The 26201-nt window shown below is 39.8% G+C and overlaps 3 protein-coding genes across 6 annotated transcripts; all 3 read right to left on the bottom strand.

The window, feature by feature from the left end:
* Nucleotides 1-1541: 1541 nt before the first annotated feature.
* Nucleotides 1542-14178, bottom strand: LOC118810560 (zinc finger protein 184-like). 3 transcript variants are annotated; one of them, XM_036574400.1, is made up of 7 exons: nucleotides 14106-14178; nucleotides 12324-12673; nucleotides 11003-11568; nucleotides 6510-6587; nucleotides 6315-6404; nucleotides 6050-6154; nucleotides 1542-2928 (listed from the first exon to the last, which is right to left on the bottom strand). In XM_036574400.1, exons 2-7 carry the CDS (start codon nucleotides 12598-12600, stop codon nucleotides 2836-2838), a joined length of 1209 nt encoding a protein of 402 aa, XP_036430293.1. In that variant the 5' UTR covers nucleotides 12601-12673; nucleotides 14106-14178; the 3' UTR covers nucleotides 1542-2835. The 3 variants fall into 3 exon arrangements, with proteins under 3 accessions (XP_036430293.1, XP_036430292.1, XP_036430291.1); XM_036574399.1 differs by lacking the exons at nucleotides 1542-2928; nucleotides 6050-6154; nucleotides 6315-6404; nucleotides 6510-6587 and having other exon boundaries at nucleotides 9677-11568; nucleotides 14099-14160; XM_036574398.1 differs by lacking the exons at nucleotides 1542-2928; nucleotides 6050-6154; nucleotides 6315-6404; nucleotides 6510-6587 and having other exon boundaries at nucleotides 9683-11568.
* A 1225-nt stretch (nucleotides 14179-15403) lies between these two features.
* Nucleotides 15404-19011, bottom strand: si:ch73-109d9.3 (zinc finger protein GLI4). The gene is made up of 3 exons (XM_036574401.1): nucleotides 18149-19011; nucleotides 17458-17579; nucleotides 15404-16799 (listed from the first exon to the last, which is right to left on the bottom strand). Exons 1-3 carry the CDS (start codon nucleotides 18429-18431, stop codon nucleotides 15687-15689), a joined length of 1518 nt encoding a protein of 505 aa, XP_036430294.1. The 5' UTR covers nucleotides 18432-19011; the 3' UTR covers nucleotides 15404-15686.
* Nucleotides 19012-19551: 540 nt separating this feature from the next.
* si:ch73-109d9.2 (uncharacterized protein LOC565042 homolog) lies at nucleotides 19552-24544 on the bottom strand. Of its 2 annotated transcripts, none has more exons than XM_036574396.1 (4): nucleotides 23698-24544; nucleotides 23018-23154; nucleotides 22592-22694; nucleotides 19552-22262 (listed from the first exon to the last, which is right to left on the bottom strand). In XM_036574396.1, exons 1-4 carry the CDS (start codon nucleotides 23978-23980, stop codon nucleotides 21139-21141), a joined length of 1647 nt encoding a protein of 548 aa, XP_036430289.1. In that variant the 5' UTR covers nucleotides 23981-24544; the 3' UTR covers nucleotides 19552-21138. The 2 variants fall into 2 exon arrangements, with proteins under 2 accessions (XP_036430289.1, XP_036430290.1); XM_036574397.1 differs by having other exon boundaries at nucleotides 19552-22259.
* Between the last annotated feature and the right edge of the window lie 1657 nt (nucleotides 24545-26201).

The following is a 26201-nucleotide window of genomic DNA, read 5'->3' as shown; positions in this document are numbered from 1 at the left end:
CTACATTTTATTTATTTTACTGCATTTGTAACCCTACAGAAATAAATGTTATATTTCTCTGTAATGTTAATGCGGGTAGATCTAGTCACAAATTCTACATTTTATAAATGTTTATATATTGCATTGTATATTGTACATGCACCGACATTATAGATCTATACATGAAAAATATCACATTTTGGCATCCACCCACAACTCCCATATAGGTGCATCCCATTCTGTGGCTCATTTCTGCTGGATTATTCAATGACCTGGATGACTGAAGACCTTCAGAAACATGACCAAATCTTAATAATTCAGCAACAATCAAACTTCAAGATCATTCAAAGACTCCTGCGCTGTCAAAACTCTAAAATGCACCTTTAAACTCAGAAGCAGAAGTGGACAAGGTCTCCTCCAGTTGGCCAAACAACTCAATTTAGCACTGGCTTATGAGGTTCATCCACAGGACATCACAACTGAATTATGTGCCTTAGTCCTACAGTGGCCCGCTGAGTCATATCAAAACACCATTTACGAAGCAAACAAAAGCTGTGAAGACAACAGCAAATACAGCCCAAAATACAAAAGTGAGAATGCAAATACAAAAGAGGGAAAGCAACTACATTACCAGAAATTAAGCATTTTAAAAACACTGCATTTGTAAAAAAGATAAACACGTACCAAAACATTATGAGACAAATTTACTGGCAAATACTGATGATTCCATGGCTGACTGATCTTCAAATACATACACATCCCACATATGGAAACCGTCGGCCTCTCGTAGCCGAGAGCATTTCTGGTGTGAGCGTCCCTTGTACACAGCATTTTTGAAAATGTTGTGTTTCAGTTAATGCTGTTGTGTCCTGGCTTGAAGTTTCAATGCTGTGAGTTTTTTGTTTTCTACAAATGCAGCATTTTTCAAACACTTCATTTCTGGTAATGTATTTGCTTTCTCACTTTTGTATTTGTGTTTACATTCTTCCTTAATGCTGTTGTGTTCTCAGCTTTTGTTTGCTTCATAAATGATGTTGTGATATGACTGATCGCCATTGTATAGTCCAGACAGGGGGTCATTTACTGCTGGTACTCTAGTAGCATTATAGTTTAAATTAAATATAATTTAATTTGGCATGAAACTAGGGCCTCCCAATGAGAACACCTCCACAAGTTCTTCTCAACACTAACCCTCAGAGACCCTATTTAGTGAAGGCAGTGCATCCTTTCTTTACCTGAAGTTATGTAGGTTTAAGTTGAGAGCGTTCCTTGGTCACTTGGCTGTCTCATGACCCAGAACTGGCCTTTTTGCACTGCTGATGGCCTGGTTTGCAGCAACATAGGTCCTCCATGTGTTACTAACTTTAGAAACTAATTAAAATTAAAATTCTATACACTTGACATTATCATAGAAAAATAACTGTGACTAAATGAATTAAAACACATCATTAAAATAAAAATAAAGAAATCACTACATATTTATGTATTTCTAATTTTATTCTCATGTTCAAATATACACTCACAAGCCACTTTATTAGGAACACAGATACCTGTTTGGTCATGCAATTATCAGCCAATCATGAGGCGACAGAGCAATGCATAAAATCATGCAGCCATGGGTCAAGAGTTCTGACAGAGTGAACAAACAAAAAACGTCCAGTGAGTGGCAGATATGTGGGTGGAAATGCCATGTTGACGAGAGAGGTCAAAGGAGAATAGCCAGACTTGTCTGATTTGACCCAAAAGCTACAGTAACTTAAACAGTCATTCTTTACAACAGTGGTGATCAGAAAAGCATCTTGCACAACATTAATGCACAACATTTTGAACTTTGAGGTGGATGGGCTACAACAGCAGATTACATTAGGTTCCTGTCAGCTACAGTGCTGCAGTGGGCACAGGCTCACCAAAACTGGACAGTTGAAACTGGACATACACCACCTAGTCTGATGAAACTTTATTTGTGCTAAGGCACACAGATCACAGGTCAGAATTTGGCAAAAACAACACAAATCAATGGACCCAACCTGTTTGTGTCAACAGTTCAAGTTGGTGAGGGTATAATAAAATGCGGAATGTTTTCTAGACACTTTGGGCCCCATACTACCAATCAAGCACTGTTTGAATGCCAAAGCCATGCCATGGTTGCAGACCATGTGTATCCTTTTATGGCCACAATTTACACATCTACTTATGGCTACTTCCAGCATAATAATGTGCCTTGTCACAAAGCAAAACTAGTTCTATGAACATGAAAATGATTTTAGTGTATGTCAGTAGCCTCCCCAGTCACCAGATTTTAATTCAATACAGCACCTTTTGGTAGAACAGGAGATTCACAGCATAAATACGCAGCAGACAAATAATTTACATGATGCAATTTTGTCAACATGAAGCAGAATCTCTAATGAATGTTTGGTGCACCTGTTGAATCAAGGCCACAAAAAAAGCAAAGAGAGTCCTACCCATTATTAGAACAGTGTTTTTAATAAAGTGGCAGGTGAGTGTATATGTTTGAGATACTATTATCTTTCCTTCTAGTGGACACTGACAACATACCTCTATTTAGCTATGCAGTTAATATTGGTCTAGAGTGGTGACCTATTGCTTGATCTGCTACACAAGAATCTCTAAACCACACAAGAAAAATGCTTTTGTCAAATATCTGATATTTGCTTCTTATTACAGTATTGAAGACAATATTTACAAAAAATTAAAACATGATACGTAGTTGAGCTTAATAAATAAAGACAAAATTTTAATAGACAAAAAACATTACACAGTAGTAGGCTCAAGTAGATGCTCAAATATGAGTCAAAATCATAAAGTAGAATGTCACACATAAACATACTTTATTTACATGTTCATATGTTGAATAATATCACCTCTCTGAAGCTGAACAAGATATCTCTGGGCCACAGGAAAGGCATTTCTCTCCAGAAAGGCATCCTGCAGAGGAAAAGAAATTATCATCTCAGTACCATTTCAAAGTAGCTTTTAGGGCTGCATAATATGTCAGTGGGCAATAAATTATTTGATGATAAATGGGAATATTTGTCAGCCTCTTTCTGCTTGTTTACTGACGCAAGTATAGTGTCATTCTGATGCTGCAGAATGAAAAAGAATGAAGATCTCCATTTGCAATTTCAGCAGAGGAAAACAGACTCTTGCAACAAATGTTCAGTGAAGGTACAGCGAGGGGGGAAAAACTGACTTTCAATAACGCTAATTTAATTACTCAACTGAAAACTCGTAGTTCTGCCAGTCTACATAGCCTGAAGAGTACAGTGCAGCAGGCATTAGCGACTAGCATCTTCAGAGTTTTAATCTGTCTTATGCTCGCTGCACATTTATTAAATATTGGCACCCCTGGTAAACATGAGCAAAACAGACTGTAAAAACATTCCTTATTGCTGCTTAACCTTTTTTATCTTTCATTCAAAATATTAACAAAAATCTCACCTTTATTTGAAGACTGATGGAAAAAAAAATTAAATGTTATAAGGAAATAAATACGTTTGTATGTGCCACAGTTGTTGGCACCCTTTCATTTAATACTTTGTGCAGCCTTCCTTTGCAAAGATAACAGCTCTGATTTCTCTCCTGTAATGCTTAATGAGACAGAACACATAGCAAAGGATCTGAGATTATTCCTCCATACAGAACCTCTCCAGATCCTTCAGATTCTGAGGTCCACACTGTGGACTCTCCTCTTCAGTCTGTGTCTGTGATACCATGTATCCAAATAAATTCTCCAGGGCCTTTGGAAGAATAACAGCCCCACACGATCACAGATCCACCACCATACTTCACAGTGGGGAACTTTGTTGGTCCTTGACAACAGAGTTTTTCTTCTGGCAACCCTCACAAAACAACTTGTGCTTATATAGGTGGTGTTTGATTGTAGTTTGGGACACATTCTGACTCCCAAGACCTGACTAATGTATGCAGTTCCCCATCTGTGATCCTTGGAGATTCTTTGTCCACTTGAACGATCCTTCTCACTGTGCATGGGGTCACTATGGACATATGTCGTCTTCCCAGGAGATTCTTAACATCTCCCGTTCTTTTAAGCTTCTTAAATTATCGCCCTGATAGTGGAAATGGGCATTTTCAACTCTTCATCTTCTTGTAGCCATTTTCTAATTTGTGCAGCTCCACAACCTTTTGTCACACATCATTGCTTTCTCATTGTTTTCTCTGGTCTTTCTCATGGCAATGGATGTCTGAGGGAATATGGTCTATGTTTCATCTAATACATATTCCCTAGTAAAACAAGTCATGGCTGACCATTAAAGTGTTCCTTATCACTCAGATGAACGTAAAAACATAAACTGTGGAAAAATATTTATTTCATGACACAATTTGTTTTTTTTTTCTATTATTATACCTTGAATAAAGGTTAGGGTATTTTGCTAATATTGTGAATGAAAAATCAAAAGGGTAAGTAATTAAGAATATTACACAAGCATAACAAGCATAAAAAACCTCTAATAGCATGCTAATGTCTCGGTAGCTAGCTAGCTAACTTTCCCATTCCACCTTAAATAGTCCAGCAGTTCTGACGCCTGAAGCGCCAGAATGTAACTGCTGCACCATTTAAAGTGGAACGGGAAAATTTGAGTGAGAAGCTGATGAATAGCTGACTTCAGCTTCATATCACCAAAGAATTAGCGGTGGGCGGTAATAAATAATTGTCTTTTACCCCCTCTTTGAAAGCATATGATGCCCTAAAAGTAACTAAAGCCCAGCAGTGAGGTCGCTGAACTTTTCCCTTCTCTGCTATCGCTGAAGACGGGCTGGGTCGCCTGCCGAGCAGCGCTAGTAGCCTTAATGGAGCAGTGTTTTTTTTTTTTCTTTTAAATTTGAGGGTTGTCCCATTTCGTAGGGCAAGATTTCAACCACTACCCCTTGTAACTCAGTTCCAAGGGGTTAGGGTGACACTCAAAAACAAGGGGTAGGGGTAAAAAGAAGAAACAGGATTGGGCCTTTTATTAACGTTAACCTCTTTACATTAACTTGCATTCAAAGTTATGGCCTCTTTGCCCTCTCCTGTAAAGTTACTATTTTGGAGATACATATTTTTCTTTGGACAGCAGCAATATATATTTCTTTAGATTTTGTCTCTTGTGAGGTGTGCAGTGTTTTTTTTTCAGGTGCTTGGAGTGTCATAGTTCCTTGAGAAAGGTATTGTGGCTTGAGATAATGGACTTGCTCATCTTACCAGACATGGAACTAGAACTGGGTTCTTCATCATTGTGGAACTGGGTGAAAGGTGATTTTGTGAATGTTATTCGCAAACCTTTGAGGCCTTTGTCCAGACGGACAGTGACTGTTGCAGATATCATTAGAGTATGAGCAGTTTTATGCATAGTTTGTCTAACTGATATATGATGAGCATAACAGCTTTGTCTGAGTCAAAGTGCCAGGGGAAGACGTGTAAAGGTGCTCTCATCCCCTCACCCTCACTCATTCCTTTTGTCTTTCTTTCTTTCTTTTTTGAGATGATTTTTCTCTATTTTATTCATTCTCCTCCTTCTTTATGTTCCTGTAATTCTGTAAAGCATTTTATTACATTTTATAATTTCTATATTTACATTCCAATTTGTGGTCTTCTCTTTTAACTTTTTGGGGGACATCATATCACAGAAACTATTAATGGTATTTGTCTTACATTTCTAAATTTCTATATTAATCTTGCTTTGGTAAATAACCCAAGATACCAGTTCCCAGTCACAACCTGACCACAAGTCTAGGTATGTGAACGCCGATATTCGATGTCTGAGTTTGAAGGCTAGCACTGAATGTTTTTAAAATACAGGCAATATATTAAAATACAGGCTAGTATATTGCATAAGAACAAGGAAAAGGTCATCAAGGCTACAGATAGAACTTAAGCCTATATTCTGAGTTAGGCAAAGTGGACACCTATGCACTCCCTGGGGAAGTCTGTAAGATATCATAATTTTGACAATCAGTACTATGTACTGGTTAACATTTACAGTATGTAAAAATGTGAATGAGCGTTCAAAAACATTTTCATGCCTAGATGGGCTTAATTGTCCATTACCTTGGCCCTCCTTCGGAGATAGTCCCTGCGATTATGTAGCATTTTAGTACAGCGCACAATCACCTCGGCCTCCCTCCCAGACAAGTACGGTAACGCAGAAATGATCTGAAAGCACATAAACGCATGTGTTATTCACTGTGTTGTTTCCATATGTGTGTGTGTGATATATATATATATATATATATATAATATATATATATATATATAAGCATATTAGAGAGTGATTATACAGCATGGGTTTATATGCATGACAATTATATATAACCTTTGCTGTAATTGGGCCCCATTCGATGTTTCTGCTGTAGCATGCCCTCTGCCAAACCTGAAACTGTGTCAGTATCTCTCTCGCCACCACCTGTATTTAGAAACAAATCACAAATACAATACATTTACCACTATTCAGCAGCACCAAAAATACATTTCAATAAGGTAACAAAAGCATTTTAAAAGGAGCACTTACACTGAATGTTCTCTGTCTGCTCATGGGGTGCACTTTGACCAGTTCTGCTGGAGGGTTTAGAGGAGGTTTTTGGGGCAGCTGCAACACATACACAAAACGGAATCAGTACTCTGGCTCCTTTCTAATTTAGTTCACTACAGAACACACAGGTTTTCAAAGGTTTAGTCTTTGTACAAAGAATATTGCCTCCATATGAAATAGCATGTCTTGAACCTACTTAATACAAAGTTGTGTACGTTTCAATAAGTTATGACTGTATATTTGTGAGAAAGTGTGAGAAACCATGATTACTTATGATGTAAGAAATGTGTTTCTCTAACAGAATGGAGAAGACAGGAGGCAGCAGTAAGATGAAATGGCTTTATTTATAAATGTATGAAGGCTTAGTCAGCGATGACTCTCAAATAAAATCTCAAATAAGACACACCAGATCAACTGAATGAATTGAATTTAAATGCTCAGAATGCAGCAGCACCTCCTACTGCTGAGATTCAGTTACACAACCGACAGTGTTTACATGGCTGTGTATGCGGGCCCTCATGACTAAAAATACTAAGTTCATTTTAGATTGTTCAGAAGTGCTTTAACAAGAATAATATGGGAGTTTTTGAAACATGCACTTTCATTCTGCTTCTTTGGTTCATTAAAGGCAGTATCTCCAATGAGCTTTAAAATACCATACACATCTTACTAGGCAGTTTATATCAATACCAAGTAACATTAGGCACTGAAAAACAAAAAGGGAATGTGAATATGTACCAGCAAATATTGGACTGCTTCTGTATAAAACACCAAGCCTGTGATCAAATTTAAAATACAGAAGAATTTGTATATGTTTTGTATCATGAAAGACAAGACAGGATATGCCAATATTCTAATATTTGGTGTCATTTGCTGTGGTATTCAGCCCAAGTTCAGTCAAAACATAATATAATCTGATTAACTATTAGTTATTATATGAAGATGAATTGTAAGTAAACCTATGGATATCCTGGAATGGGCTTTTTTCTTTGACTTAAACTGAATGGGGATATACTGATTCTGTTTGTGAGGATACAGTGATCATGATGACTGATTTTGCATTCTAGAACTAATTCTGGTCTCTTCTTCTTCCACAGCAAGTTTATGTTACTGACACTTTAGTCATTTTATATATAATGTACTTCTAAAAGGACACCTAGACTGATATATGCATGGCTCCACTATTCCATAGCAGCTCTGATGCTGTCAGGCCCAGCTAGTCTAAAGAGTGACAGAACTTTTTTAAACTGTATTACCTAAGCTACAAAATGTTTATAAAAGGATTTTTTGGTTCAATACAGTAACGGTCTAAGCAAGTGTGTCAGCTAATGCAGTAACTAAACACAGAGCTGCTGGATCCCCACCTGTATTTATTTCCAAAAAATATTTCAGGCAACTTAAAATGGAGTGCAGGAATAAGTATGTTCTGCCTACAAGACAGCACAGTCCATTTAACACAGCCGTACTGTTAGAACTGCTTATAGTTAATGGGATTACATTTTTAAGCAAAACACAATCCAAAAAAGCAAGCTGACATATCAGAAACTCACTTTAATCGAAATGTAGTTTTAGCATGATCCAGCATGTGTTAATTTCATGTCTTGGTTCCCAAGCTAGTTTAGCATCAACTCCTAATGAAACCTTAAACCTTTAAGCAGCATGTACACTGAACAGCCATAACATTAAAACCACCTCATACATTAACTGTCCATTTTATCAGTTCCACTTACTATATAGGTGCACTTTGTAGTTCTACAATTACAGACTGTGGTCCATCTGTTTCTTTGCTAACTTTGTTAGCCCCCTTTTACCCTGTTCTTCAATGGTCAGGACCCCCACAGGACCACCACAGAGCAGGCATTATTTAGGTGGTGGGTCATTCTCAGCACTGCAGTAACACTGATGTGGGTTTGGTGTGTTAGTGTGTGTTGTGCTGGTCTGAGTGGATCAGACACAGCAGTGCTGCTGGAGTTTTTTAACACCTCAGTGTCACTGCTGGACTGAGAATAGTCCACCAACCAAAAATATCCAGCCTACAGCATCCTGGGACCACTGATGACGGACTAGAGGATGACCAACACAAACTGTGTAGCAAGAGATGAGCTATCGTCTCTGACTTTACATCTACAAGGTGGACCTACAAGGTAGGACTGTCCAATAGAGTTAGCGGACACAGTGTTTAAAAACTGCAGCAGCACTGCCGTGTCTCATCCACTCATACCAGCACAACACACACTACCATGCCACCACCACGTCAGTGTCACTGCAGTGCTGAGAATGATCCACCACTCAAATAATACCTACTCTATGGGGGTCCTGATCACTGAAGAACAGGGTTAAAGGGGGTTAACAAAGTATGCAGAGAAACAGATGGACTACAGTCTGTAATTGTAGAACTACAAAGTGCACCTATATAGTAAGTGGAGCTTATAAAATGGACAATGAGCACAGAAACAAGGAAGTGGTATTACTGTTATGGCTGTTCAGCGTATATTCTAACATTTTTTGGGGTTAGATTATTAGCCCGGTCTGTCCAGTCCTTTAGGCTTCTAGTCTCATTAGTGTTCCTGCTCATACACTTGTACACTGTTTTCAGCTTAAGATGAACTTGTTAATTACAAAATGATATGACTGAGGTGCATAAAAACATGAAACTGTGCAGAACAGATAACCTACAGGACTGGAGCTGGAATCCCACCCCATCATCCCAAATCTAAATATGAGTTTGTGAATAAATGAGTCGCAAGCAAGGTTCACAACAAGCTTCCCCACAACCTGGTTGTGTCCAAAACCATTTACTTTTATGAAATTAACATGTTAACTTAGAAACCCACAGGACAACTGACTATCAAAAAGATAACATGCAACACCAAATAAAAAATAATCAAACTATCAAGCTGGAAATATTTAAAAGAAAACTATTTCTCTATCCTGTAGGGCAGTGATCCGCCATAAGGAATCATTTAAAAAAAAAGTGTATCTGATCGTACATATCACATCGTACATCGTACATATAAGACATAGAGTCATATGCAAAATTTTGGTTGTCCCTGGTCAAATTACATGTTTTGTTGATGTAAAAAATAAGTTACAGAGTACACACTTCAGCACATTTTAATGCACAGTTACTGTTTATTTACTCAATTTAACATATTGGAAAAAAATAATACAATATAGAATGTGGCTGGTGCAAAAGTTGGCACATTTTTGTTTTTTCCAATATATTACACTCTTATAAATAAGAATTGTGCACTAACATGTTCAGATAAAATGCCATACTCATGTTTGTTCCCTGTAGGGGAAGTGTTAACTTTTTTTCACTTAAAAAATCAACATGAAATTTGACCAGGGGTGTTCAAAACTTTGCACATAACATGTCACGTAATCAACTAAAATTCTTTAGTTATCATTATATTGTTAAAAATGAACTTTGCAAAACTGGCTCTGGGTGCTTTGTGGTGAATGCTCACAAAAGCTCTCTGAACTGCAGAAAGAGAGTCAGAGGTGGTCATCATCAGCATTCGCAATAGGGTGTCATTTGTATCTGTCCTCTGCAAAATTACATTAGGATATTGCTTATAATTTGTGTAATTTCCAAACTTGCATGGCCTCTTTTTGGGCAAGCATGTTCAGGCAGAAAATCTAAAGAAATGCAAGAAGTATAAATAATCAGATTTTGCAGAATCATGGATTTATATGGAACCTGTTACTCAGTTCATTACTGTTCCATGAACTTTCAGGAGATGGCCTTTAAGTTGCTTGAGGCACACGAAGGTCTTCCCGCACTGATGACAATTACAGCTCTTGCCCACTCGGCTGTGTCTTCTAAGGTGAACTCTCAGGTGAGTGGATCTATTGAACCTCATGCCGCAGTGGGTGCAGCTGAAGAGTTTCTCACGTGTGTGGATGTTCTGATGCTGTTTGAAGTTGCTCAGCCTGGTGAAGCCTTTGCCGCAGTGCGTGCAGACATGCGGCCTTTCTCCCGAGTGCTGCCGCTGGTGGACCTTCAGTTCAAAGTTGTGAACGAAGGTTTTGTTGCACTGGGGACAGCTGAGGGGTTTCTTGCCCTTGTGGGTAAGCATGTGGACCTTCAGGTGACCCACTTGTGCAAAGGATTTTCCACAGTGGATGCAACTGTGCGGCTTCTCAGTATGCATATGAAGACGTTGATTCTGGGGGAAATGATCAGGAGGTGGGACAGGGAGGAATACCTTCTCACCTGGACAGAGCTCTTGAGGAACCAAAAGACCTTCTGGAAAACTCTGTCTGTTTAAACTACGCAAGTGTCCATTTTCAATCTGTTCGAGTGAACCAGATGTCTCAGGAATGGGAGCCAAAGCAAAGTGAACTGACTGACTCGGCTCAGTCTTGATGCCTTCAGACATCTCTGGGTTACACTTCACTGAAAGGGACATTAAATATGAAGTTGGATCTGGCATGTTGAGAGTAGTTAGATTTGGAAAATTATCTACCTGTGTCTCCTCACGATTCCAGGATCCTCCGATGTCTCTGTGATTCTGATGGCTTTCCGCAGGACCACTGTCATCTGTGCAGTCCCACACCGGCAGCATCTCCTCCTCTTCTTTAATAGGAACTGGATCAGGCTCATGCTCCGATTTCACAGCAGGACAGGGTGGAGAAGAGGCCTGCTCACCACCCTCATCTTCCTCTGCAGAACTCTGTGTTAGTCTAGACTGGGTCAAATCTATTTCTTTACTGGGAGTAAAGTCTATCCCAGGTGTCTTGTGGTGACTTTCTCTGGGTTTTGAATTGGCACAGTGCTGCTCATGAATCCCTGTCACTGCTGCACTGGGAAGGAACTTCTGTAAAACATGTTGAGGAATTTGTACTGTGGTGTTAGATGTGGAGTCCTGTTTCCCACTTGGTTCAAGTGTGTTTGCCTTCTTCTGTGTGAGAGTGTGTGTCTCTGTGGGTGTGCATGAGTCCAAACTCTCTGCAGACCGCCGCACTTCACTTAATGGAGGCCTTTTCCCAGACTGCTCCCTCAGGCTAAGACTGAAACACAGAGTATCTGTACCTGCACCAGAAGACAGAAGAAAAATGGGTTATAATAAACATTTTGCCTTTTTCTCTGTCCAAAAAAAGCTTTAAAATGTAATCTCTCAGATCTGAGTCTCTAAGAACAAATGTACTTTACACTGAAAATATTCATCATCAGTAGATCATAAAGTCATTCAAGATTTTTTCCTTTGGTCCATATGTTCTCCTGAGTTCACCTGAGCACAAATCTGAAGACAATTTTCAAACTGATCACTAAATGTATCACGTTACATTCAGAAGTTATATGGCACAAATTATGTGTACATTTTTCCTTATCATACCACATTTAGTTGTTGGAAATGAATGGGTTAACTGTAAACCCTGTACTGAAGTTAACATCACATGTGGATTTGATTAGTGATGCACAATTGGAATTGGCAGATTTCTGCTCCAAATCAGCAACTGACAATCGGCCAAATTATTATTGATTTTGGCCGATCTGTGTTGCAATTTTATGATATAAATAATTGAGTCATGTAAGTGCACTCACACTCTCATCTTACTTTCAATACAGTGCATAATACACTCAGACTTTAATTCAAGTATTTTAAATTTACAAATATGCCAAAGCCAGTTTCACCCATTAAAGAGCAAATAATATTATTTCGGTTCTGTATTTCTTATGATCACTTAGCCCACACAGTGACAGTAAACAGTAAAGAAACAGGGATCAGATTCATGACCAGTGCATCCCTGTCTTTAATATTTAATATATTACACAGTTCTTCTAACCTGAGAGCGCCTCTGCTGGTGGCTCTGCAGTCCTCTCGCCGTTGGCTGTGGCTTTACCACAGTCCACACACCGCACTCTCCTTTCTCTCTCTTTCAGTTTACTCTCATAAAACTGCAGCCTCCGCATAAGCAACTCCACTTCCTGTTTGGCATGGCCCACTTCCTCCACAAAGCTGTCCTCCACCAGCTTGGTGATCTCAAACATGGCTGACTTGAGAATCGTTTCCATGACGATAGAGAGCTGGGACTGGAAGGTGATGATGAGAGTGTCTGACATCTTTCTCTCGTTGTTGTTCTGTACCTCTTCAGTACAAACTGAACACAGATTTTGTATTTTTCTCGCTCAGGACCTGTGCACATAAAAACATTTGGTTAGTTTTTGAACAAGGGGCAAACCCCTTAGAATGGACACTATCAAGGTGCAGCTGGTCATTAACAAATTATTTCAAATTCCAAATACTGTGCCATAATGTGCAACACCTAGTGGTATCAGTTTTGACAGCTGACAGTGACAGTTGACATTTGCCAGCGCTCTCAAAAAAATCTTATCGCTGTCATCTGGTGTTATATATATTGTCGCTGTCCATTTTTGATCTCCATTTTTTATTGATTTTTACTTTTCTACATCATTTGAACACGACAGCTGTCCTTCACATTGTGTGAAAATTTCATGATGAATGGACCAATAGAAATAGAAATGCTCAGAAAAGCATAGCGACATATTGTGACACACCCTAAATACATATATATGTGTGTGTGTGTGTGTGCGTGTATATAAACAACATTTAGCATATATATATGTATATATATATATATATATATATATATATATATATATATATATATATATATATATATATCGATAAGGGGATTTATTTAATCATTAGCCACTTTAGGTTCACTGCTAAGGTCAATTCATTAGATTGGGATATTTTATATTTTACAAAGAGTATTTCTCGGTTTGCGGAATACTTTAAGATAAAATTTAGGATTTCCAAATAGGAGCGTCCCTTAGGGTGGGTTCAGGTAAGTGGGACAGTGTGTTAGGTCATATGGGAAACATAAGTGACTGACAAGGTCATTATTTGACTCTACTATTTTTTTTTCTTTTATAATTAAGAAAACTTCAGCTGACTCTGAGCTTAAGTTACTTGGCTAACTGAGGAAACCCCAGTAAGGGCTGATGCTGATGCTTCGACCGTCCAAACGTGACCACGACGTGATCGTTACCTCTTTCAGCGTTTAGTAAACGCTTACACTAAAATTCACCTGCTGCCTTATTATTTTGTTACTGCCATACAAAGAAAGTCACAAGAAGGCGGGAACCAAAGTGACTGAAATTAACCTAAGTAACTGACGTAAATATTTGTGGGGGGGACGGACCCCAGACCGCTTTGTTTGGGTCCGAATAACCTCTGGTTGTAAATAAACAGTTGATTTGGCACTTTAAATCAACACATACGCGTGTTGGTTAGTTTACTCTATAATTCACTGCTAATGTCCCACTTATACAGCTGTATAATGTAGTTTTGGTGTATTAGCTTCGCGCTGTTAACGTACTGTACCGTAATAATTCAGCTAATTCACGAACAGTAACGTTGGTGCACTAGTTAGCAACTGAGCTATCTTCACTCCCTCGCTCTGCTCTCCTCCTTTACATTTATCTTATTATACGAAGCCGCACGGATTAAATTCGCCGGGACACGAGAAAACGGTACTCGACAAAAACTGCTACAATATGGTGAAATAATCACGTATTCATTAATCAAACTCACTACGTACATCCAGAGATGCTCCAGCACACAGATGGAAATCTGCTGGTTTATGTATCTTTTTGTTATTGCTGTTGTTGAATGCTATTCTTTTACTGACCCCTATTGGCCTGGAGGACCAGTGGAGCTCCGTCTCTGTCTCTGCGTCTCTCCGGACACTGCATTTCACTGGGTGTTTTAGACGCTCTTAGTTACTTCTCTAAGGACAGATTGCCAGTTAAAGATTTTCTTTTTGTACAGTATTGAATTATTATGGGTAAATATCATTTACATGAGAAGAGATGGTCTGAGTATAAGCCAAACTCTAATTATCGACTTATTTTAAAAATATATATAAAAAAACAAGAAAGCTAAAAGGACTTTGGAAATATACATTGATTATGATTTATTTAATATGTTATTACATCCCCTGGCTGTTGTATATTAAGTTATTATATACTTCCTAAAAAAAACAGAAGTCCGATAACAGAAGTTCAAAGGGGAAAAACGAGCATGTGAAAGTACACTATAGTCTCTAAAAGGGCACTCTGGCCAAAACGTAAAATTTAAGCGTAGCCACATCAGAACTTTTGAAAAACTGCAAATGCTCTGGTGTGGATTTCTGGGCTGTTCATTTTTTCTCATAAGAAGGCAGATAGCTAACATTACAGCTAGAGAGCCAAATAGGACGGCTGTATTTATCAGCCTCTACACGATCAGCGGAATTCTTTATTCCCATTGAGGGATTCACAATTGTTATATGACGTAATTGCATAGTGCATGCTGGATATTGTAGTGACGGAACACTGACGGACGAAAACACGAAAAGGACACACGATCATGAATTCTGTCATACTGATGAGACTGAGGGATGCAGTGCTACAGTATTTTACATAACATGACAAATAACACATTAAATGCTAATTTTAGCCCTGAACGCTGCTTTTGGGGTTTGTACTTTTCTTAGTATATTAAAATTATACTTTGACATGTACTGAGGTTTGTTTGTTTATTTATTTATGTATGGGGTCAATTTCGTTCTGTGCTGCTGGTGGCATCACTGCTATTGCTCACTTCACTCTTTCAGGCATTGGCATGTTATTTTAAGCCAGAAGGGTCTGGCAAAAGCCAGAATAGCATCAGCACCTATGCTGGTAGATCCTGAATGTACTACCTATTTTCACCACAGTCCTACTGGGAACTTAAAAATACATTTAAAATAATAAATGCAAGATAAGATGTGTGTTTAAGAAGAAACAGATTTTTTCAGTTTGATAATGTTACACTTGCCATCCTCAGTTGTTCTTCCTGTGCATTTCTTTAACTCAGAACTAACAATTATACATGGCATGTTAAAAAGGTCCTTTATTCATAATTCATACAGATGCCATTTCATGGCATACAACTATGAAAAAGACTACAGCTATGCAAGGTCTTTAAGCACAATATTGCTTAAATAGCCAGAAAGGTCATACACTCATATACAAAACAACAAACAGGTGCACAAATACAATAGTTAACAAACACTGTAAACACATAAGACCGCTTTAATTTCTACCTCACTGAGCCAGACAGATCATAACTCTAACTGTTACTAAATCTACGCCTCTAGTCACAGATTGGCAGAGTGAATTCTCTGGTGTCTTTTTAGATTGCATTTCTGTGTGAACCTTTTGCCACAGGCCAAGCAGATATAGGGTCTTTCACCTGTGTGGACCCTGCGATGCGCCTTCAAGTTGCTGAGTTTGGTGAAACTGCGGCCACACAAACTGCAGCAGAATTGTCTTTCTCCTGTGTGAATCTGTTGGTGAGCCCTCAGGTGGCACAGGTGAGAGAAGCCTTTACCGCACTGGCTGCAGTTGTGTGGTGTCCTGACCGTATGGTGCCCAATATGACCACCAGTCCTAGCGCTGAGTGCCTGCATGAGATTTCTTCCAGACTGCAAGGCACTGATGCTTCTCTCGTCCGCGTAAGCTCTCTGGAAGTGCTGAAGTGCCTGAGAGGGTTTAGGCAGAGAGGCTGGACTCTTGTGAACTGGTTGCCCCCTGGCTATATTCACGGTGCCAGGATTAGAGGCCAGCACGCTGGCATGTTCTACTAGTTTGGTGGGTTTTTTCACTAGTGTCCTTTGCTGCGTGACCTGAGAGGCAGGGCTGCTCACCTTACCACAAGGCCCAGGATACACCACACTTCCTTCCACTGGAGGTCTGGTGGGAGGAAGATCTCCGTGTTGGTGTTTATCCAGTGTCGGATTTACCCTGCTGGGGGCGGAGGTAGTCCCTGATCTCACCCTATCCACCTCTTCCCATTCCGGTGGAAGCACCACTACAACTTCCTGTTTTATGGGCACAGAGTTAGGACTCTTTGCCAGCTGCTTCACAGTGGAACACTCAGAAGATGGCACAGCTGCAGGCCCTGGCTGTGGGAGAGGTGACTGCTCAGCATGATCTGTTTTAGAGTCTGGCCTTTTTAAATGTGGCCTATTTTTCACAGAATCTTGAATACCAGGGCTGCCAGACTTGCTTCCAGTAAATTTGTCCCTCTGAGGAACTCTGTGGTCAGGCTGTGAGGTATGGAGGCCTGACGTCTCTCCAACATTATGGCTCTGTGGCTCTCTGTGATCTGCTGTGTGACTGTGTACTGTTGAGTAGATCTGCGTGTCTGTAGACTCTGCAACCTCCTCTTTCATGGCTCCTCCTACTCTAGCTTCACTGACTTCAACAATCTGAAAAAGAGAGGTTTGGTGAGGTCAGTCTAAAAGTAGGTTTCAGTAGACCTATGTGGTATGTTAGATATGTACTGCATTCCTCATATGCCTACCTATAGTTCAGCAAAACTTTCCCCTCACCCTTTTTTTGTTTTGGAGCTACAAGGCTAATGTAGATGGAGACTTACCCACTAACTAGCACTGTGCAAACTGCATGCCTAAATCATCACAACTCTTACCCAAAGTTGTTTTGTTATCAAACAGACTTGCTTAAGTTGTTTCATATGTGACATAATGTAATCTATACAAACAGACAAAAGTATGCCACACCATTAAAAACAATAGTAGCAGCCATCCGGAAGCCTGGATTTTATCCATACAGTGTCAGAAACTATAGAAACAGTCTACCTGGGATTATTTCCCAGCTCGAGATAAGTGTGTGATGATTTAGGCAAGCTGTCTGCACGATACTAATAGACTTTCATAACTTGTTAACTACATTAGCATTGTAGCTCCAGTGTAAAGCCAAATAAACATATATTAGACACCAAACATGTCTTGGCTAATCGAATACATTTGAGTAAAGATAAAAAGAATGTAAATTAGATGTTTTGCCAAACAAGTCTTTTCTAATAGTACTTAAAAATGTGCATGCCCAAATTTAAACTTAGCCCACCTTAAGTTCAGTGTCTGGGATTGTTGAGGATGCCTCCTGGCTTGGTGTTACACTGCCCTTCCCACAGCTTCTGCCTCCATCAGAAGAGCCTTCATGCTTCATAACACCAACCAACTCCACACCTTCAGAAGATAAGTCCACACACTTGTGTAACAAATAAGTGTATCACGAAGGATATACAGTGTGTTCAAAATGTTTGTAGACACCCACTCACTATTTTTTTCTGAAATTAAAGGTATTACTGGGGAGTTAACAGCCACTACTCTTCTGATAAGACTTTACACTGGATGTTGGAGCATTGTTGTGAAGATTAGATTGAACTGAAGGTAGGTTGCCTGATTAGTTCTTGATTACAAATGCCACTCCAACTCATCCCAAAGATACTGGGTAGTGCTCCATCACTCCAGAGAACACAGTTCTACTGCTCCACAACCCAGTGCTGGGGGGCTTTATACCTGCAGCTGACACTGTAGTACTGGACATGGTGACCTTACATTAATGTGCAGCTGCTCCAGAGCATCCCACACTTTTTACAGTGCTTTTCTATAGAGATTATACAAGATGTGCGTGTGCAATTGAATGCCTGTGTCAGCAGTGGGTGCATCTTAAGGTAACGTTAGCTGAGTTCATTCATCAGAAGGGATGCCTAGATACTTTGGGACATATAATGCAGTTTGAGGATTCTACTTACCAGCTTGTGTCCTGGATTCTCTACTATCCGTTTCCTTCCTGGAGAAGCCAGTTTTGCCACAATCCACGCACTTTACCCTTTTAACTCTTTCTCGCTCGCCAAGTTTGTTTTCCAGGATCTGTAGCCTTCGTCTCAAAACGTCTGCTTCACGTTTCCCACGACCGACCTCCTCCAAGAAGCTGCCCTCAACTAGCCTGGTGATCTCACATACAGCTGACCTCAGGATGGTCTCCATGACCCCAGAGAGCTGGGTCTGGAAGGTGAGAAGTAGAGCATCCGACATCCTACTGAGTCTCTAGCAGTCCTTTCACACAACCGTGCCAAAAGCGATTTAGTAATAATGACTAATACAGCTGTAGGCGCTGTGTTCGTATGTATCTCCTATATCTCTCTGCTCTGCGGCCTGGTAGAGACACACTGAAGTGCAGCCTTGTCCATCATCACAGTCTCTGCTGAGGTCTGACAGTCAGACAGTGGCGGTGCAGGTCCACATGTGAGCTCGCAGAACTCTCGTACATTCTCGGAGAATAAATTAAATGCATCAGGAAAACGGCTGTGTTTTACAGCTGCTGTAATTAGCTTGCTTTGTTAGCCGTATCTGTCAGACTGACTGTGTAACTGGGACCGTTAGTGCTGCTGAGGCGGCTAGCCTGGGCTAACCAGTTAGCAAACAGCACTTGCAAGGCTACATTTCCTCGATAACGGCGACCATTCTGCAAAAGCTTGACACCACTCGACACAAAAGAAGCGCTCTAAGGTTGTAAATAACGAAATATCGTTGATAGCGATTTTCTTAAGCAAGAAAATAATTAGGCATGGATACGACGGTGTGAAAAGGAAAACCTTGTTGTCCTCCGTGACGTCACGCGTTGTACAGTGGCCTACTTGGACAGACTTAGTGGAGACGGCGCACTTTTAAAAAGATGGTTCAAGGGTTTTTTAGTGAAGGGAATGGTTCTATTTAGAACCATGAGTTCGATATAGAACCATTTAATGCTTAAATGGTTCTGTGCACAGTGAAAAGGTTTTTCAGATTGATGGAGAATGTGTTGCATTTCGACAGCCTGCCTTAGATTCTTACTTTGCCTTTATATTACATTGACATCTATAAAACTCACCTTAATTTTCCTTAACTACTCAAAACCTAAACCTGACCCTGATATCAACCATAACACTGTTGAGAATCAACTCCACCTGATAGTTCGCTAATAATCTGAATATATGTAGTTAGATAATCTATAAGGAGCTATCCATATAAAGTGGGATCTGATATTGTTAGAAACACATGTTAAAATATATCACTAATAATTTCATATCTTTTAATTACCCTACATTATACTGAGGGCACTTCACATCATCATGGACAGAATTTTTACATAAATATTCAAGTGTTCATGTTTGACTTTATTAATAGGATATACACATCTTACACTTTTCATTATAAACATTACCATCTTCATAATGTGATAAAATAATATAACAACAAACTGTTGCTCCATAGAAACTGAAACACCTTTTTTTCTTAAAGGTAAACTGTTTTAATCAGCATCCAGTAGAAATATCAACTTTCATCCACAACCACAACTCAAATAAACCAACACAAAAAGTCTGGAAGTCGTTTTATATAAACACATTTTAGCTAGGAGTGACTATAATGAAATGAAAGAAATGCAATGAAAAAACATAATTGAAACATTAATAAATAAGAGACATGATAATCCCAGTCAGTAAAACAATCCAATTACAAAGGCACTGCAGTATCACTAAGTACCAACAGAAAATCTGACTACCATACAGTTTCTTTAACCATGATGCGAACTAACCTGAAATGACATTTGCCAAATGTTTGACAGGATGTTAAATAATAAATTACAATATTTCACGGGTAAATTAACTAATGTAAACTAGTAGAGAACAAATCCTGAAGGGGGTGTAAAAATGCATCGCTGCATTGTGATTTACTGACCGGTGTGTAAATGCATTGATTCTGCAACTTAACATATTCAATACAACCACCATTTTTGGCCAACAAAGTTAAATACTTGAGCTGTTTTCAAACTTGGGCTATTTTCAAACACTGCTCATTTTATTGACTATGCTTCTTCCTCTGTTGCCAGTTTGACAGATATGCAGTGGACACACTTGTAATGCCTTACAGTCCAATTACAATTCATGATCTATTTGAAAACAAAGACAAAACTTATTCTAAGTTGTCAGTTTATTATGTACACCTACCTTGTACAAAGCACTCACTGGCCATTTTATCAGATGTAGGTTCACAGTTACTGACTGTCGCTGATCAGCTGCTGTGCAATTTGTTACCCCGCCCCAACCAGTCAACTGTGGTCAGAAACTAACCACTGATAAAAAGCCAGAGGATGGCTTACTCAAACTGTGCATGAAGTCATAGTCTCTAACTATACCAACAAAAACTACAATTATATGTGTCTGATAAAAGGGGCCAGTACGTGCACACAGTGAACCCCAGCAACAGTGCATACCACTACTCTGTCAGTGTCACTGCTGTGCTGAGAAAGATCTACTACAATAATATCTGGTCAACAGTTACCCTGTGGTAGGGGTAGATGGGACAGAGGATGGCTAATAATGGCTAATGGTTGCTGGTAGCTTAGTTGTAAAAGAGGTGAGCCAGCAAATGGAATGCTGTGGGTATACCTAGAACTGACTGGGTATAACTGGCGGGGCCCTCGGGCAACATGCTTAAGCCTCCCCAACTAAAAGTGGCACTGGTCTGCTGGCAATGCTGTGCTGCTTCCAGACCAGGCATACTTAGAAAGCATACTGATCCTATAAGGGAAATTAAGTACATAACATAAATTGTGCATGACAACAGTATACCTATCTGCAAGGTATAAAAGGTGAAACCTGATAAAATGGTCAATGAGTAGATACAAGGTAGGTGTACCTAATACACTGGACACTCCGTGTATAAGCATTGAATTAGTGTACAGATGAACAGAACTGCAGATCTAGCGATTGTTCAGGTCAGATCCGTGTTTGCGCTGGTGTGATCGGAGATGGTCGAGCCGTTTAAAGCTCAGCCCACACACCCTACAGCAGTACGGTCTCTCTCCAGTGTGCGTCCGCTGATGGACCTTTAAAATGTCGGCCCGGGTGAAGCTTTTGTCGCACATGCTGCACTGGTGTGGTTTCTCCTGTGTGTGAATGCGGCGGTGCAGCTTGAGGTTCCACAGCCGGCTGAACTTGTTCCCGCAGAGCGTGCAGCTGTAAGGCTTGTCTCCAGCCTGGCTGCATCGGTGCCTCCGCAGGTCGCTGAAAGATGAGTAGCCCTTCCCACAGTGACTGCACAGGTGCAGTCCGTCCCTCTGATGGACGCGTTGGTGGACTTTCAGGTTGCAAGCTTGGGTAAACTTCTTCCCACACTGGTTGCAGACGTAAGAAGGTGACATACTGGCTCGGTGAGTAAGCATGTGGGCCTTTAAAGAAACCTGGTCTGGAAAATTGATCATACACTGAGAACAAGTGTGAAGACTTTTGTCTCCATCTCCCACCATTTCAGTGTGGTTCAGGTCCACTGGGTGGCTAAATGCATCTCCACTGTAAAAGCAATTACTGCTGTCATTAACTGTGTCTCTGCTGTACATGGAATGTCCCCGATGGCCAGGGTCAACTACAAGTCCAACTGGAGCCTGAGGAAGAGAATTAATGTCCTGCAAGTATCCCTCTTCATTAATAAGCAAACAGTTCAGATCACCTGTATCTGGAGTATTGTGTAAAGACGATGAGCCTTTGTTTCCTCTCTTATTTCTAATACGTCTCCCACATTCCAAAGATGAACTCAGGTCAGTCTGCAAAGAACCTGACAGTGCACCAAATCCCAATACCTCTCCAGTTCTCTGAGGTGACCCTGTTAGTCCATTCAGGTCTCCCATGTCCAGCTCCTGGGTGCTGTAACTTGCTGATCCTAAGTCCTCCATGTTGTAGCGAGTTCTATATGGCAGACCCTGGATGTTGTCTGCCTCCGGTTCAGGGTCAGTTGCTTGATTCAAGCCTGAGCTCCAGGCATCCTGAATCTGCTGCAACTCTTGCTCACTGTAGGTCTTACTATGAGCAGAATTGTCAGAACCTTCTACTGGGAAAACACATGAAGAAGTGGGTAAATAAACTGGAAGCCTATATTGGAAAGGTTGAGATACCAATATTATAAGCTATGAGTGATTTAAAAATGGCAACTGTTCAGTAATATAAAGAAAAAAATGTTATAAAGCCATATAGAGTTATGCTAAACTAAGACTAAGACATTTCCTAAAACATAACTACTCACAAATATAAACGACCTCTGCCAGTGGTCAGTGATGTTTAGCTTGAGTTTAAGTTAAAATCATGCATTATCATGTTCTACTTAGAACTTAATAGCTAAATGAATGTCTGCTACACTTTTAGACATGTATTAATTTATACCTTCAGTGCTTAGCCTCCACTCGTTTTGTGGCTCAGAACCAGCAGCAGTAACGCCCTCTGCTTTAAGCATGCAGTTCAGCTTTCCTCCCTCCTCAGCTGCATTCTGGAAAAAGCACACAACACAGACACTGCTTAAGAAATCTGCACATCAAAACATGATGGACACATGGAGGTACATGATCAATTGTTTAAAACAATAGTCTCCACCTGAACCTGAGTACCATAACCACCAAAGATAATAACAGGTGAGTTCACAGTTCACTTCAGCACATTAACAATGCCTCATTAAACATACCTGATTCAGCTCAAACAAACTGAATTCTGAGCATTAGATGGGGATAAATACTAATTTCTGCAACACTTTGGCCCAGAAGATCCCAAGTTTGACATGCCTGGTCTAAATGGACAATTATGCATGCAGCTCACCTCTGCAGCTTTAACTGGACTGGATACATTCTCTGATTCCACAAGTCCAGAAAGTTCATCCTTCTTCTCAATTCCACAGCTCTTCCAACTCTCCTCCACACCTCTCTCCTGTTTAAGGTTTCGTGCATTTTCCACACCTGAGGAAGGATAGAAGAAATGCTAAGAGTCTACACCAATCATAGTAAATGCACTGTCTACATAAGAAAGAACGATTGTTATGTTACATGCTCAGCAAGTATGTATAAAAAGCATGAACAATCTGTTGTTAGCTTTTTACTTTAGAATCTCACAAATCTGATGGATAACTGTTGTTAGTAAGAATATCGTTCATTACAGTAATGTGATATAATACTATTATAGAAGCATTCTGCAGTACTATAGAAATCTTAGGTATTTTCTAAGGTATATGTTCTTATAGTGTTAATACAAATGCTGCTGATCTGCTTAAAAGAAAACTTTTTCAAAAATTCAACATAATTAAATGGTTGAGATGACTATATCTGTGTTGTTGACATTGTGACACCTGTTTCCTATCACCACGACTGTAAAGAAATCTAGGTCTCTGAGTTTCTCTACAATAAACCACATCAGACCACTGTGAATGTTTACATCTCAATGACTGAGTTATTCATAAATTTTGAAAGAAATGGTGGGATTCCCCTTTAACACTTTAAATTCACCTGTTTGGGTCAGTGAGGCTTTCTCCTGTTTCCCTTCACCATCAGAGAGCCTGGCTTTGCCACAGTCTGCACACTTTAGCCTCCTGCCTTCTTCTTGGTCTCTGCGCCTCGATTCAGACCACTGAAGCCTCTTTTTCAAAGATTCAACCTGTTCACGGCTCCGAGACACTTCTTCCAGAAAACTGTCCTCCACCAGCCTGGTGATCTCAAATATAGCCGCCTTAAAAACGGTCTCCATAACGCCAGAGAGCTGGGACTGAAACGTCAGGATGATTTCAGACATCTTGAACGTAAATGTTGCGACAGTGAAGAAGTAGCTAAATCTAAACCAAACGGTACAGCCGTGTTAGAGCCCCCTGCGTGTGGGACCACTCATTAGCTAAACCTTCGATAGCATTAGCCTGAACAGCAGCAGACAGTCAGCTAACGCTCCTAAATTTAAAATCGATTTATTCATATATCTTTTACTTGTTTTCCAAATCGCTAACTCCTTCCAATTCGGCAGACGTTTTCTTTAACCTGCGAGCTGTTAATATCAGAGGTAGCGGCTAACTCAGTTTAACGTTAAGAATGATACACGAGCTAGCTAGCTGGTTAGCTTAGCTAGCTAAAGAAAGACAGAAAAAACAGTCAGTCCGTAGTTTCTTAGCTGCCTCAGAAGGTAACTTTTTAAATCACAAATGACATTACCGCATTTTTCCTATGTTACAGGTAATAAATAGTCATACAGGTCTGTCAGAGTGAGGAGAGAAGTGTGGAGGTTTGTCTAATCCAGGCTGTGTGGGACTCCTCTCTGTGTTGGGGGACTAAAACAGTGTTACACCGAGTCCTGCGGGGTGTGTTCACACAGACCACTCGGCCGCAGATAGGGACTCTGCACGTTCTTCACTGAAACAGCTTACAGACAAAATAACTGTCCCCACATATTCCTAGAACCCACCCACAAACACCATTTAAAGGGGAATTCCGCCGACTTTTCAATTTTTTTTTTGTATAATTTAGTCGTTGCGACATAAACAGAGTGAGTTAGAGTGGTTTGGTGTGAAGTGGTTCATTGTAGAGAAACTTAGATTTCTTTTAAAGTGGTGGTGATAGGAACTAGGGGTCTACAACACAAATATAGCCATTTTATTCACCATCCAAAGCCACCAGTGAACCTATTTGTGTCTTGAGTTTTTATATATAATGTTGATGCTGGTAAAATAGTGGAAAATCTGAAAAAATATGTTGTATTTGACAAGTATTTTGCCTTACAACGCCCTGCACGTATCCCTCCACCATAAAATAAATGGATTAACGAGATGTTTTAGGCCAAAACTTTCTTATAAATCTATCATAAAACAATGTGTCAGGCATCAGACATAATATCTAACCATTTTATGTAATAACTTTCAGTTAGGGAACTTTTAGAGGCATTAAACTCAGATGTCTGGCTCCTATCACCATCACTGTGAACAATTCTACCTCTTTTGTTTACATCTTAACCGTTTAATTATGTGGAACTTTATCGGTGGAGTTCCCCTTTAAGATGTAAACAAAGTCATTCAGAGTAGTTCAATGGGAAGTGCTCCATTTTAGAGAAACTACAGAGTCAGAATTGTTCACAGTGGTGGTGATGGAACCAGCCACTGTTCATTGTTTGATGATAATGTTGATGATAAGGTTGAGATACGATTTTGGTCTAAAGGTTATTTTTAAAAATCTATTCAAGGCAGAGAGGTACATGGACATTTAAAAATAAGTTGTAAGGCAGGTATTGTAAGGTGTTTTAAGGCAAATTAGTACCCAAAGAAAACTTTTTTTGGATTTGCCACTATTTTACCATTATCAAGATTACATAAGAAACAGGAACAGAAGAGAAGTCAAGGTTCACTGGTGGTTTTGGACAGTAAATAAAATGGCTATATTTGCTTTGTAGGCATCATGACCTCTGGTTCCTATCACCACAACTGTAGAAAAATCGGAATCTGTGAATTCCTCTACAATGCACCTTTCAGATCAAACCGCTCGGTATTACTTTTTCATATTGGTAACTGAATTCCTCTTCAATGTTTGTAGTTCTCTTTAGAATATTTAGTAAAATAATTGACAAATAAAAGTTAACCAGAGTGAAAAGGGGAAGAAGACTGTAGATTCTCCCAACAATCAATCACCACCATCAAACCAGCAAAGTGTTTTGGTTTGTGTTTGTTATTTTGGCCTTTTGGGTTCTGTGAAGTCCTGTTTTATGCATGTACTCTGTTCACCCCCTCTGTGAATGTACCATTCATACGAAGGGGTGGTAGCAGCAGCACTGCTGTGTCTGATTTGCTTTTACCAGCGTAACACATACTAACACACCATCACCATGTCAGTGTCACTGCAGTGCTGAGAATGATCCATTACCTAAATAATACCTGCTCTGTGGTGGTCCTGACCATTGAAGAACAGGGTGAAAGGGGGCTATCAAGTATGCAGAGAAGTTACTAATCTACTAATTGTACATCTACAAAGTGAAACTACAT

Source organism: Colossoma macropomum, unplaced genomic scaffold, assembly GCF_904425465.1.
Source record: "Colossoma macropomum unplaced genomic scaffold, Colossoma_macropomum, whole genome shotgun sequence".
Classification (NCBI taxonomy): domain Eukaryota; kingdom Metazoa; phylum Chordata; class Actinopteri; order Characiformes; family Serrasalmidae; genus Colossoma; species Colossoma macropomum.
The sequence above is the reverse complement of the archived record's forward strand: the minus strand, read 5'-3'. Positions and strand labels throughout refer to the sequence as shown.

Excerpts from the sequence above, each read along its gene's own strand:
- LOC118810560 (XM_036574398.1), bottom strand. The coding sequence starts at position 12,600 with ATGTCAGACACTCTCATCATCACCTTCCAGTCCCAGCTCTCTATCGTC. Across the intron at positions 11,569-12,323 it reads ACCAGCAGAGGCGCTCTCAG|GTACAGATACTCTGTGTTTC; the intron begins GTTAGAAGAACT and ends CTTCTGGTGCAG.
- si:ch73-109d9.3 (XM_036574401.1), bottom strand. The coding sequence starts at position 18,431 with ATGTCGGATGCTCTACTTCTCACCTTCCAGACCCAGCTCTCTGGGGTC. Across the intron at positions 17,580-18,148 it reads AGAATCCAGGACACAAGCTG|GTGTGGAGTTGGTTGGTGTT; the intron begins GTAAGTAGAATC and ends TATCTTCTGAAG. Across the intron at positions 16,800-17,457 it reads TCCCAGACACTGAACTTAAG|ATTGTTGAAGTCAGTGAAGC; the intron begins GTGGGCTAAGTT and ends TCTCTTTTTCAG.
- si:ch73-109d9.2 (XM_036574396.1), bottom strand. The coding sequence starts at position 23,980 with ATGTCTGAAATCATCCTGACGTTTCAGTCCCAGCTCTCTGGCGTTATG. Across the intron at positions 23,155-23,697 it reads AGCCTCACTGACCCAAACAG|GTGTGGAAAATGCACGAAAC; the intron begins GTGAATTTAAAG and ends ATCCTTCCTCAG. Across the intron at positions 22,695-23,017 it reads GTCCAGTTAAAGCTGCAGAG|AATGCAGCTGAGGAGGGAGG; the intron begins GTGAGCTGCATG and ends TGCTTTTTCCAG.